The 13,311-nt window shown below is 44.5% G+C and overlaps 2 protein-coding genes across 2 annotated transcripts in view; one reads left to right on the top strand and one right to left on the bottom strand.

Annotated features, from left to right (window-relative positions):
- Nucleotides 1–13,311, bottom strand: part of RSPH14 (radial spoke head 14 homolog) — a 98,771-nt gene that overhangs the window by 40,558 nt on the left and 44,902 nt on the right. The gene's annotated exons all lie outside the window — the stretch shown is intronic.
- The window catches only part of GNAZ (guanine nucleotide binding protein (G protein), alpha z polypeptide), a 45,255-nt gene continuing 33,778 nt past the window's right edge, over nt 1,835–13,311 (top strand). Inside the window, exon 1 of the mRNA XM_015416685.1 lies at nt 1,835–2,557. Within this exon, the coding sequence (XP_015272171.1) occupies nt 1,835–2,557 (723 nt within the window). The remainder of the gene's footprint in view (nt 2,558–13,311) is intronic.

The following is a 13,311-nucleotide window of genomic DNA, read 5'->3' as shown; positions in this document are numbered from 1 at the left end:
TATATCAGTTGACCCAACGGTTGGGTTGTGCTTCTGGATACCAGTTTCAGCATTTTCTCAGGGAACAGTTCAGAATGGTACAAAAACCTGCAAAGTTAATTTATCCAGAGGTTTTGCCTCTATAGATCAGATCTTTCTCTTTCCCCGTCTGCCGCCCTTCAAGGCATCCAATATCAGCCAACTTTACCTCACAAGAAGGTCAGCTCTGATAGAAATAGGCAGGTGATCCTATTCTCAAACCTGTAGAAGCAAGTCCCATTGATTTCAGTGGGCTTTATGCCTATGTAAGTATCCTTAGGCTCATAGTCCAAGACTAGAGGATAGGAAGGCATTTCTGTGAACTTCAGAAATTTAGGAAGTTCCTTAAGGGTATTTTTTAGACATATCCAACAAGAGATGACATGCTTATTATAGAAGTCTCTGCTTCAAAGAGTTTATTATTACATGTTATTATGCAGATTCTTGCTCAAAAGTGTTTACTATCTAAATTTCAACAGTGGGTGATAACAAGTGGAAGGGGAGGAATAGACAGGGCAGGAGTCACATGGGATGAATGAAAACAAAACCAGATATATATACTTAGGCATAATTTCAGTTGGAGATAAGGATTGAGGGATTATGGATATATTTGAATACTTTATCACTGAATCACTTAAGTGGGATTGAGCTAGAGTGCCTTGCTCAATAAAAGAAAAACGGGTGGGGATCATGGATTCTGCAAAGATCAATATGTGTGTCATTTCAGACTCTTTTTAATGAGATCTGTTTTGAAAATTCTTTTCTCCCATTAAAAATAAAGTGAAGTAAAACCAGGTAGGGGTACACATGCAGAACAGTCACACCAATGGTTTACAGTGCTAGGTACAGGATGTAACTGAAGGAGCAGGGAAGTAAATTGTAGAACACTCTCTCATGTCCTCTAGTTTTAGGAAAAGTGTCAGAACAGGGCTGTGCAGGAAAGGGATTGTCATCACTTCTTGCTGCCAGATAATCAGCTCAGCAGCACTGTTTGCTTGGGTAAAAAGAACAGCAGGCTGGAAAGACAAGAGGATTTGATTTCCTATTGTTCCAGGAACGTATTCTGCAGCCCCCACCCCCCAGCCTTTGCATTTCTTCAGCATTCCAAGATTTCTTGCTTTCCATTGAGCACTTTCTATCTGAGTTGTCTAGTTAGATAATGATAATGTTCAGCAGCACAAATAGTATCACTGGCTCACATCAGAAAAACCACATCTCCCAACTGAATTAATTTATTCCCTTCTCCTTCCACTGTCTTAACAGGTTGTGAATGCAGATTCACAGATCCAAACTGGACCAGCTTGAACAGCTGAGTGCCAAGGGAAAGCTGAATAAATGCAGCACTACATCTGACTGGAGCTTCAGCTGCACCTGACGGCATCACCACAGAAACTGGGAAATATAAGTGAAACTGAAGCACTTCAGAAGCAAGAGTTATGCAGGAGAACAAGAAGTATTTGGCAGATTTGACCACCATGTGGGGAAAAGTGTTTCATTTTTAGCAGGTCTTAGCAGGAATGTGCAACTATTTACTCTTGGAAAGGGGGAGTGCCATGAGATCTATAGAAGTGATCGTCTGTTTGTGGTTGTTACAGATAGCTTTGCAACCCTTCTGGGACTGAAATTTGCCATTGGGGCAAATCATATGTTGGACAGTATTATTTTTTAAAAATTCCCTGCTCCCAAAGGCTACACCTGATACAAGCATTAAGATACTGCAGTTCCTTTTTGCAAGCAGAGAGAGGGAGAGAGGAGGGCAGAAGGTCAGAAAGAAAAAAATCTCAAAATCTCCCCTTTTGCTAGGCTCTTCTGTACCATGGGATGTAGGCAAAGCTCTGAGGAGAAAGAGGCAGCGCGGCGGTCCCGTAGGATTGACCGCCACCTGCGCTCTGAGAGTCAGCGGCAACGACGTGAGATCAAGCTTTTACTTCTTGGCACTAGTAATTCTGGCAAAAGCACCATCGTCAAGCAGATGAAAATTATCCACAGTGGTGGCTTTAATTTAGAAGCTTGCAAGGAGTACAAGCCTCTGATTATCTATAACGCCATTGACTCCCTCACACGTATAATTCGTGCTTTGGCCACCCTTAAGATCGAGTTTCACAACCCTGACAGAGCCTATGATGCAGTGCAGCTTTTTGCCTTGACAGGCCCGGCTGAAAGCAAAGGTGAGATCACGCCTGAGCTGCTTGGTGTCATGAAAAGGCTCTGGGCTGACCCCGGCGTGCAAGAGTGTTTCTGTCGCTCCAATGAGTACCATCTAGAGGACAATGCTGCCTATTACTTGAATGACCTGGAAAGGATTGCTGCATTGGACTACATTCCTACAGTTGAAGATATTCTGCGCTCTCGGGACATGACTACGGGGATTGTGGAAAATAAGTTTACCTTCAAAGAGCTGACTTTCAAAATGGTGGATGTGGGTGGGCAGAGGTCTGAGCGCAAAAAATGGATCCATTGTTTTGAGGGGGTGACAGCAATAATTTTCTGCGTGGAGCTGAGTGGATATGACTTGAAGCTGTATGAAGATAACCAAACAGTGAGTCTATATTCTTTTTCTTTGCTGGTTTCAAGAGTTCTACTGCTTGTATGTTGATAGTAACCACAGATTCTGGGCGAGCTAGCTGCTTGTTTTCGGTTTTGAGTGCTTAATAAGGAAAGTCCTGGTTCCCAACTGCCCTTGGGGTTTCCCCCCTCCCTCTTGGTGACAGAAGATAGAAATCCTGGCTAGCCTCTCTGACCAAAGTACAGTGTTTTTTGTCATGTTTACAGAAGAGAGTAGAACTCATATTGCCACTGACTGAAGCATCTTTTCTTTTTCTGAAGCCAGAGTTTGGACCACAGTGGCTCCATTTGTAGACATCATGGATTTAATAATCACTTTTAAATGAAATATTAATTTTTCTGCTACAGCAATTGTGACTTTATATATAGGGGGAAACTTCTATAAAGCATTTTGGAAAGACACAGCTTAAAAAGTGATTAAAAAAACCTTACTTTCAAAGTTTCAGAAGCTTGAGTTAACACTTTGTCCTGGCTTTGAAGTAGGCTTTATGGAGAATATTGTTAAAAGGTTTTATGGTATCTGCTACACAGCTACTCTTTTTATTATTAAAAAATTCGACCTTTGCACTTTCTTTTTAATATTAAATACCAGGCTTCAGTTACCTTGAGTGAACAGAAACAGTAACTATAGCAATGGCTTGAATATGTAAAAGTCTGTGTATATCATTGCATTCATCCGTCTTGACTTGACCGTAATTGTCTGTTCCGTTTATGTTTTCCAGTATCCTTGCTTAATACTGAATTTAACTGAGAAGGTAATATACATAATTGCAATGCTTCCTTTGGAGAACATTTCCTGTATGGAAGTCATGGTATCCAGTGATCAGTGAACTGACTTCGTTATGAAATGTGCTTCATACAGAAAATTGCATTTAACCCTGTTCATGGCCATTGCCAATAATATATGTGCTCTACAGAAGACAATTTTGTATTATGTTGGACTTTGGTGGACAATCTCACAGTTTGTCTTATGAGCTGCTGCACAGCCAGGCACTGCATTGGCACTACAGGTGAAACCATCTTGGTCCCTTCTTGCTGACTCTTTGGGGGGGGGGTAAGGGAGATGCAAGAAGAAGAGTGCAGAAATGAGAGAAGCAGCTTCAGGAAGGATGGAGGATCCTTTCCAAGTCTTTGATACATGAGTTCCTTTGGGACGAGAAGAAGAGCTCACTGTTCCTGGCAATATGTTCATGGCACAAATAATTCAGTTTGATGTCTATAAAAATACAGCCTATAGGTTTTGAAACCAAGCACTTTTATGTAATGGGGCAAATGCATCCTTTCCTGTAGGATGCAATTATATAACAACATTGTACTGTTCCATTTAGATGATGTACAATTATAGCAGTTGGTGTTGGGGTAAGAGTAGACAGATGTTAATGGTGAGAGAAAATGTTATTTTAACTGGTTTTGTGATGGGTAATGTGGTTTGGGAAGAAGAAATAGTGTCTAATTTTGTCAGATTATTTATTTATATATTATTTATTTAAATTTATAACCCGCCCTCCCCACGAACGGGCTCAGGGCGGCATACAGATAGGGCCAATGGCCAATACATAAAACATTACAACTGCATTTTAAAAACATTCAATATAACATAGGTGCTCTCCACAATAACTAACAAGGGAACAGATGACGTCATCAGGATGGTATCCTTAGTGGCCACAGCTCCACGCAGTACCACCATTTTAGCGCTCATGGCGAGTTGGTAATAAAGGGCTAGGACACAGATGGTAATAGTCGTGGAGTGATGGTAACAGTCGTGGCGGCTCCTACTCAAACGCCTGGCGGAAGAGTTCCGTCTTGCAGGCCCTGCGGAACTGTGCAAGGTCCCGCAGGGCCCGGATCTCCTCTGGGAGCTCATTCCACCAGGTAGGAGCTGCCACCGAAAAAGCCCTAGCCATAGTCGCCGCTAGTCTAGCCTCTTTGGGACCTGGAATTTGCAGATTTAAAAAGCAGTCCCTGTAAGGTATGGCACAAGTTTAATGGTTTTAGTTATCATGATGTTACCTGGGCTTGTGGATGTCAATGCAGAACTTTTCCCAGATCACTAAATTGGCCATTCAAAGAGCTAGTGAAAGGCAGCCATGTACACTTGATCCAGCATATTCATATAATCAGAATTTGAGTAGGATATACGATGTTTATGTAGAGCTATTTGAAACGAAGCTACATGGAAATAATTTGGTGACTTCAGAACACTGGGAAATTTGGCTGAATTGAATCTTAAGACAGTTGGGGCCCTCTTGTTTCATTTCAGTTTTGTTGTTGTAAGCCTACTGAAAATGTTAACTACACCTTCCATAAATGTCAATTATTTTAAAATTATGTATTTCTCATCGGGTAAAAGTGAAGGAATGTATTACTGGAATACCCCTCCTCCTTCACAGACAAATAATCTGGTGTGAACTTGATTGACCTCTCCAGAGAACATAACAAGTTTAATAATGGCTAAGGCTGAATCCAGATAACAATCTGGTACGTTTTTAAAGAAGAGATCTGGCAGTTGTCTCCTCAAGGCCTCTGGGCAGCTCCCTTCCTTTAGAGAAGAATTAATGATGCCCCCTTACTCAAAATCTCAGGATCACTCAGTTGTCTCTAACCAGCCTATATATTGGGGTGGTAACATGGGCAACCTTGTTTTGCACATGGCAGTTGGGGTCCAAAATATTCTTTGCTTTCAATAATTTTTATGGATTTCTTTTAGAAAAACAAGGTTTAGCATAAAGTGTCCCATACCCATGTTTGATCCCTGCCCTCTGAATCTTCAGCTTTAGAGGCTAGTGTATGTGAACCTTTTTTCCACTACCATAGTTCTTTCCTCATAATGTAAATAATAGCTCTCAAGGTTGAAGGGAAATTGTGTTTGTTCCTCAGAACCTTTCTACCATAGCTGCTACCAGCGTTCAAATATTAATAGCATCAAATTATTTTTCTCTTGATAAAATCTTATCAAAGTGGGTATCTTGGGGAATCTGAAGGGGAAAAAATATCCAACTGTAAAGACATCGAGCTTCATTATAACATTTAAAAAATTTGTTTTAACTGGAAACATTTACCATGATTGGGTTGATCTTAAGTTGCTATATATGTAGCAGCGCTAATACTAAAAGTGCTGTGGCCCCTGAAGGCAAAGTATTTCACTTTCAAGATTACCCTTTTGCCTGTGCCATGTTTTAAAGTGGTTTATATGTAGCTTCTGTACCAGCTGAGGCATACAGTGGATTTGGTGATCAGGGGGTCCTAACACTTAAATTTATCTTGAACTAGCCTGCTACCTGTGCTTTGCTACGGTGTTTAAGTTCTGTAAATCCAGTTATAATACTGATGATGTGAAATTTGAAATGTGAGGGGGAGGAGTATTAGAAGCCAAGGTGGAGGTGGGACTGCACCTGACAGACAACTGCCTGTTAGGTGTAGGAGGTGGGGGGAATGTGTTGGAAGCCACCCCACCTCCTCTCCTACACCTGACAGGCAGCTGCCTGTCCAATGTAGGAGGGGGATGGGGGAGGAGTATTAGTGGAGGTGGGGCTGCACCTAATAGACAACCGCCTGTTAGGTGTAGGAGGTGGGGGGAGTGTGTTGGAAGCAGTGGGACCAGGACACTAGAAGCCCTCCCACTGTTGCCTCCCCCAAGCACCAAGAGTACAGTGCATCACTTGCCCCAGCCTGAGAGTTCTATACCTTGTGGCTAATAGCCACTGATGGACTTATGCTCCGTATGCTTATCTAATTCCCTCTTTAAACCATCCATGCTTGTAGCCACGGTAGGAGCTCTCTCCCCGAATTTGGTGTCTCTAGGTCCAACGTGTGAAATTTGAAATGTGACATTTGTTGTAGGAATTCTAACAGAGAAGATTGTAGTGTACGTACTTTTCTCTCTCTCTACTGAAGAACCTCTCTCTAGACCACATTGGTGGTTCTGCCCTCAGGTGCTATGATCACCATGCTGCTTGATAAGCTCACTCTGGAGGAAGCCACATAGAACTGTCCATTTAAGAAGCAGTTCTCCGTTAAGTCAGCTCCTCCTACCTTCCACGAAAGTCATGGCCTCTCTACTTGTGTTCCTGGATTCTTTTGCTCATATGGAGACTGTGTTGTACTGAGCACCTCAGGGTGATCTTGCTGGTACTTGGCCTGTGCAGCTCAGTGCACTGCAGAAGTACTATGTGCAAATATCTTTGCTGCATTTCTATGTTGCCTCCTCCTTGTAACGTTGGTGTTTCTGGCTCGATGTTTGCCAGGAGCTTTCTTGGGGGCAGTAAGAGATGAGGGGGAGTTGGTGTGAGAAACTGGTGATGTGGTGGACATTTCTTCAGGTTCATGAGGGAGGCACACATTGAAATGGCTCCTAGAAATGTCCTTTACTATCTCCCCATAAACATTCATACCCTGGCCCTGCTCCTACACCTGACAGACACCGGCCTGTCTGGTGTTGGGGGGGATTGTATTTAAAGGCATCGGGGAGGCTGGGCCAGCAGCAGTGCTAAGGCAATCCTGCTGAGCAAACCTCCCCGGCGGCTGTAAACATCCCACCTCTTCTCCTACACCTGATAGGCAGCTGCCTGTCCAGTGTAGGACGGGGAGGGGGAGGAGTATTAGAAGACACTGTGGAGGCAGGGCTGGCAGGATCACTAAAGCGTTAATGCTGGGGCAGGCTCCCTCGTGGCTTTAAGCACCCTGCAACTGCTGCTGCACCTGACAGACAACCGCCTGTTAGATGTAGGAGGTGGGGGGAGTGTGTTGAAATCCACCAGAGAGGCTGGGCCAGCACTTTGCTTCACCTCACAGGTGGTTCTTGGCCACTCCTGATTTCCTCAACTGTCATTAGCCCTCTGCAGTCCCCTGTAACTGTTGGGTTTTTTTACCTCACAACACTGAGCTCTGCAGCTGACCAATCAGAGAGTGGGGGTGCAGAGAGGCAGCCTTCTGGCAGCCACATAGGAATCAATAGGGGGAGCACATTTTCCCCCCTTTGACCCACTTAGGGGTCGAATTTCTAAAAATCCCTTCTTAGTGAGCACCTATGCCACAGTAGGAGCGCTCTCCCTGAATTTGGTGTCTCTAGGTCCAGCAGTTTGGCCTGGGCATTGATTTTACGGTGAGGGGACTTTCTTTTATATATAGATGGGCTTGGACATTAGACAATTCCCTCTTTGTGAACAACCATTGTTCCTCTAACATTCTTCTGTTACCTAGATTTTATGAACTCTTGTCCCCCATCATATCTTTTCTTTTGGTGTGTCTGAGCTTTATGTAAGTTTTGGGAAGCTTTACTCTGGGTCTATGTCAGACTTTCCCATAGTTGTATGTATCTGCATTGGCCCATCCCCTAGGGGTAATCTAACTTTCCTCCAGCACATCTACAAGACTGAAGGGTTGGCACCCATAGCTGCAGGTTGGTAGTTTAAACTGTGTGTATACTTTATAGGGGCTCCCTAAATGGGAAGAGCAGGTGCCATTAGGTTAGTTACTTCCTTGTTACTTCCTTATTAGCTTTCTTAAGGTATGATTAAACCTCTCAACAAGGGGTGATAAATGAAGGTGAACAAGTGTTTGATCCCTAGGTACTGACAGAGCTGCTTCATGAGAACAGCTGTAAAGGGGTTCCATGAAAATCTCTCTGTGTGTTCCCATTAATTCAAACAGCTGAAGGAAAGCATTGTCTGTTTCAATTTGTATTTTGTTCAGAGGTATAACCTCCAGGTGTTGCATGGCATAATGTACAATTACTAGTAGGAAATGAAAATCTTTTGGAGTTCCAGTGTAAGGGCCCTGTAAAATCTGTATCAGTACATTCAAAATAAGACTTCTAACACAAGCACTGTAGAGTGCGGAGGCCACCCCCTTGAGTATTTCTGCAACACAGTAGTCATGGCCAGCAGTTCTTTGTGACTGTAGAATGACAGCCAAAATAAGTGATATAAAAGGTGTATAAGAACATAAGAGAAGCCAATGTTGGATCAGGCCAGTGGCCCATCTAGTCCAACACTCTGTCACACAGTGGCCAAAAATACCAGATGCCATCAGGAGGTCCAGCAGGGGGGCAGGACACTAGAAGCCCTCCCACTGTTGCCCCCCCAAGCACCAAGAGTACAGTGCATCACTTGCCCCAGCCTGAGAGTTCCTATTCTATCCTTGTGGCTAATAGCCACTGATGGACTTATGCTCCATATGCTTATCTAATTCCCTCTTGAAACCATCCATGCTTGTAGCCACCACCACCTCCTGTGGCAGTGAGTGAATTCCATGTGTTAATCACTCTTTGGGTGAAGAAATACTTCCTTTTATCCGTTCTAACACGACTGCTCAGCAATTTCATTGAGTGCCCACGAGTTCTTGTATTGTGAGAGAGGGAGAAAAGTACATCTTTCTCAACCTGCTCTATCCCATGCATAATCTTATCAACCTCGATCATGTCACCCCTCAGCCATCGTTTCTCCAAGCTAAAGAGCCCTAAGCACTTTAACCTTTCTTTATAGGGAAAGTGTTCCAACTCTTTTATCATTCTTTTGTTGTTGTTCAGTTGCACAGTCGAGTCCGACTCTTCGCGACCCCATGGACAAGATCATGCCAGGCCCTCCTGTCTTTCGCCATCCTCTGTCATTCTAATTGCCCTTTTCTTCCATTTTTCCAAAGCTATAATAATATCCTTTTTAAGGTGTGGTGACCAGAACTGTACACAGTACTCCAAATGAGGTCACACCATTGATTTATACAGGGGCATTATGATACTGGCTGATTTGTTTTCAATTCCCTTCCTAATAATCCCCAGCATAGCATTGGCCTTTTTTATTGCAGTTGCACACCGTGTAGGCATTTTCATTGAGTTATCTACTACGACTCCAAGATCCCTCTCTTGGTCAGTCTCTGTTAGTTCGGACCCCATCAATGTGTATTTATATTTAGGATTTTTGGCTCCAATGTGCATCACTTTGCACTTGGCCGCACTGAACCCCATTTGCCACGTTGACGCCCACTCGCCCATCCTTGACAGATCCCTTTGGAGTGCCTCACAATCCTCCCTGGTTGTCACCACCCTGAACAACTTTGTGTCATCTGCAAATTTAGCCACTTCACTGCTTACTCCCAACTCCAAATCATTAATAAACAAGTTAAAAAGAATTGTACCAAGTACTGATCTCTGCGGTACCCCACTGCTTACCACCCTCCACTGAGAAAATTGCCCATTTATACTCACTCTCTGTTTCCTATTAATTAGCCAGTTTTTGATCCACAAGAGGACTTGTCCTTTTATCCCGTGATTTTTTAGCTTACTTAGGAGCCTTTGATGAGGAACTTTATCAAAAGTTTTCTGGAAGTCAAGGTAAACAACATCTATTGGGTCCCCCTTGTCCACATGTTTGTTCACTCCCTCAAAGAACACTAATAGGTTAGTGAGACAAGATCTTCCCTTACAGAACCCATGCTGAGTCTGCCTGTATAGTTTTTGTTCATCAATGTGCCTACTACTTCTTTTCTTAATAACAGTTTCTACCAACTTACCCAGTATCGATGTCAGACTGACTGCCCTGTTATTTCCCGGATCTCCTCTGGAATCCTTTTTAAAGATGGGAATGACATTAGCTACCTTCCAGTCCTCAGGAATGGAGGCAGATTCTTATCTTATGTCTATTAGGGCATAATATCTTATTAGGGGATTTATAGCCTGTCCAGAGTTGGGTTGGATCCAGTGCAAAGGAGCATGAAATTGCTGAGCAGTCGGGTTAGAATGGATAAAAGGAAGTACTTCTTCACCCAAAGAGTGATTAACACATGGAATTCAGTGCCACTGGAAGTGGTGGTGGCTACAAGCATGGACGGTTTGAAAAGGGAATTAGATAAACATATGGAGCAGAGGTCCATCAGTGGCTATTTGCCACAAGATATAGATAGGGAGTCTGGGGCAAGTGATGCTCTGTCTTGGGGGGGGGGGTCAACAGTGGGAGGGCTCCTAGTGTCTGTCCTGGCCCCACTGGTGGACCTCCTGATGGCAACCTGGTATTTTTGGCCACTGTGTGACAGAGTGTTGGACTGGATGGGCCTTTGGCCTGATCCAAGATTGGCGTCTCTTATGTTCTTATTCTGCTTTTGGACTTGGATTATCCCCCCCCCTTCTCATTGGCCCTGATAAGTGCAGTTGGCAAGCACCTGGCCACATTTTTGCGTGGCAGAAAAGCTGTGCTGCAAAATGCAGCAATTTGATACTAGTCTTCAAGAAATTTCCATGTATCCATTTTTATTCCACCTTCCTGCAAAGATCTCAAGGTGTTGAACGTGGTTCTCTCCTGTCCTATTTTATCCTCAAAACAACCCTGTAAAGTAGGTAGGTTAGGTTGAAAGAGTGTGGCTAGCACAAGGTCATCCCCAGCTAACTTTAGGGCTGAGTGGAAATTTGACCCAGGATCTCGTTGGACACCACATCAGCTCTCAAGTTTAGCATAGTAAGCCAGAAACGACTTCTACTTAAAACAATCCCAGTTCCTTTCCCGTCTTGTTTCCATAACAACATGCCCTTGTAATGGAACATATAAATGCAGTGTGAGATTTCCTCCAGCACTGCCCTTACCATCATTAGCCTGTGTGTGTCTCAGACACTTCTAACTTCTTGCAGCCGAATTAGGGAGCTTGTGACATGAAGGTGGATTCATTAAAAATAATTCTCTGGCATATTGCATTGCCAAGGACTGTCACATATCATGTAACCACTATCACTTTCGGCCATGCATCAGACAATACCACCATACAAGCTTCATGTACTATGCAATTATAACAAGTATTTCTAGGTTGTATGTTCACTGTTCAAAGTGGTCAAAAATCACATTTGGGGGGAAAGGGTGCATTTTTCATCTGATCTCATTTTCCTTTGTTTTATTTTATTTTGATGTGAGTATAAAATGAAGGTCTGAGGGAAGAACAGCTGAGTCATGCAGACTCTGGAACTTCCATGTTTGAGGCCTCTGCTTTTGTTAGGAGTATAAAACATAGAGAGCGTTCACAAAAGTCCATGGAAGTTTGTGTGCACAAAATGTCAGATAGCTGTTTACAGATTTCTTCTGTGTTGTAAACTTGGGCTAGTTTAGAGCTCTGGAACTGATGTTCAGGGAAGGCACATTCCCTTAACATTTACCGAACTTTTGGCCAGTTTGGTTCAGCTGTTCAGGGCCAGCCATTTAAACCTAACAGCTGAGCGGTGCAGGGTTTGCTGCTCAGCTGTTGGGTTTAAATGGCTGGGAACCTTTTAACCCTTTGGTTTTGCTCCCCCCTTGAAGTGGCAGGGAGCAAAACTGAAGGGTTGAATAGCTGGCAGCCGTTTAACCTTTCAGTTTTGCTCTCCACCCCTTAAAAGGGGTGAGCAAAACTGAAGGGTTAAATGAAGCCCCTTTCTGGGTGATCCCAGTCCCCGTTCTCCCATCTGCAGCAAGCTGTGGTCAGAAGAAAGGGGGAAAGGAAGTCCTTTCCTGGGTGATCCTGCCCCTTTTCTTCCAGCCAGGACTTGAGGAGAAAGGTGGGAGGGAAGTCCCTTCCAGGGCAATTCCTGCCCTTTCTTGGCTGCAGTGAGCTGCGGCCAGGAGAAAGGGAGAACCGAACTTGCTGGAGTGGTTTGGTTTGGGTGGGGCCCATTCAGCGTTCGGTTTGGGGACCACCCAGAACTGAACTGCTTTTTTAAGGGTTGTGCCCTTAAAAAGAGCTACAAAAAGGTCATTTTGTAGAAAAAGAGCTGCAGGAGCTCATTAGCATATGGTATGCTAATGAACTACTAGGCTGTTAGCACAATAGTTCATTAGCATATGCAACGCCCCCTGACATCACCGGGAGTGATGTCAGAAGGGGAAGCAAAAGGGGGGGAAAGCATCTTCAAAAGCCTCCCCTTCCCTAGCCAGCGGGGGGGGGAGCAAAGAGAGAAGGGGTTTAAAGTTTAAACCCCTTCTCACTAGAGTTGGGATGCAGAAGGAGGAAAAAGGGAAGGAAAGAGAGAGAGAGAGAGAGAGAGTAGAGAGAAGGAACTAAGGAAGGAAAGAGTGAGAAGGAAAGAAGAAGGAAAAGAGAAGGTAAAGAGAGAAAGAAAAAGAGGAAAAGGAAAGGAAAGGGGAAGGAAAGGATGGAAAGAAAGAGGGCAAAGAGATGGGGGGAGGCTCTCCCATCTCCCCCATTCCCCGACTCCCCCAATCAAGCCTCCGTCACCCCTCACAGATCCCTCACTTACTCCGGGAGGCGGCGGGGGCCCTCTTCTGGCCTCCCCTGGGCCACAACACTCTGGCGCTGGCCCGGGGAGGCAGCGGGGGGCATCTTCTGGCCTCCCCCGGGCGGCAGCACTCCGGCGCTGGCCCGGGGAGGTGGCGGGCGGCATCTTCTAGCCTCCCCCGGGCTGCAGCGCTCTGGCGCTGGCCTGGGAACACGGTGGGGGGTGTCCTCTGGCCTCCCCAGGGCCGCAGCGCACATAGGTTGCCCCTCAACAAAACTTTTAAGAGAAATTATCAGTTTTTTCTTCCCATTTACTACCTGTCTGAGTGAAACTAGAGATAATTATGTCATCTAATGTCTTCAAGGACCCTTCTATTATGTACACATTGCAACTTCCCATGCAGTGTAAAAAAGCTGCTAGTTTCGGATGCACATTGGTGTCAGGTTCCTTGTCAAATCACTCTCCGCACACACCTTTTCAGTGAAAGGTTCTATTAGAAGATACAAGAGGGGGACCCGCGATACTCGCGGGGGGGGGGGGGG

The sequence above is a fragment of the Gekko japonicus genome, unplaced genomic scaffold (genome assembly GCF_001447785.1).
Source record: "Gekko japonicus isolate JY-2015 unplaced genomic scaffold, Gekko_japonicus_V1.1 scaffold16, whole genome shotgun sequence".
Classification (NCBI taxonomy): Eukaryota; Metazoa; Chordata; class Lepidosauria; order Squamata; family Gekkonidae; genus Gekko; species Gekko japonicus.
This window is presented reverse-complemented; position numbering and strand designations above follow the sequence as displayed.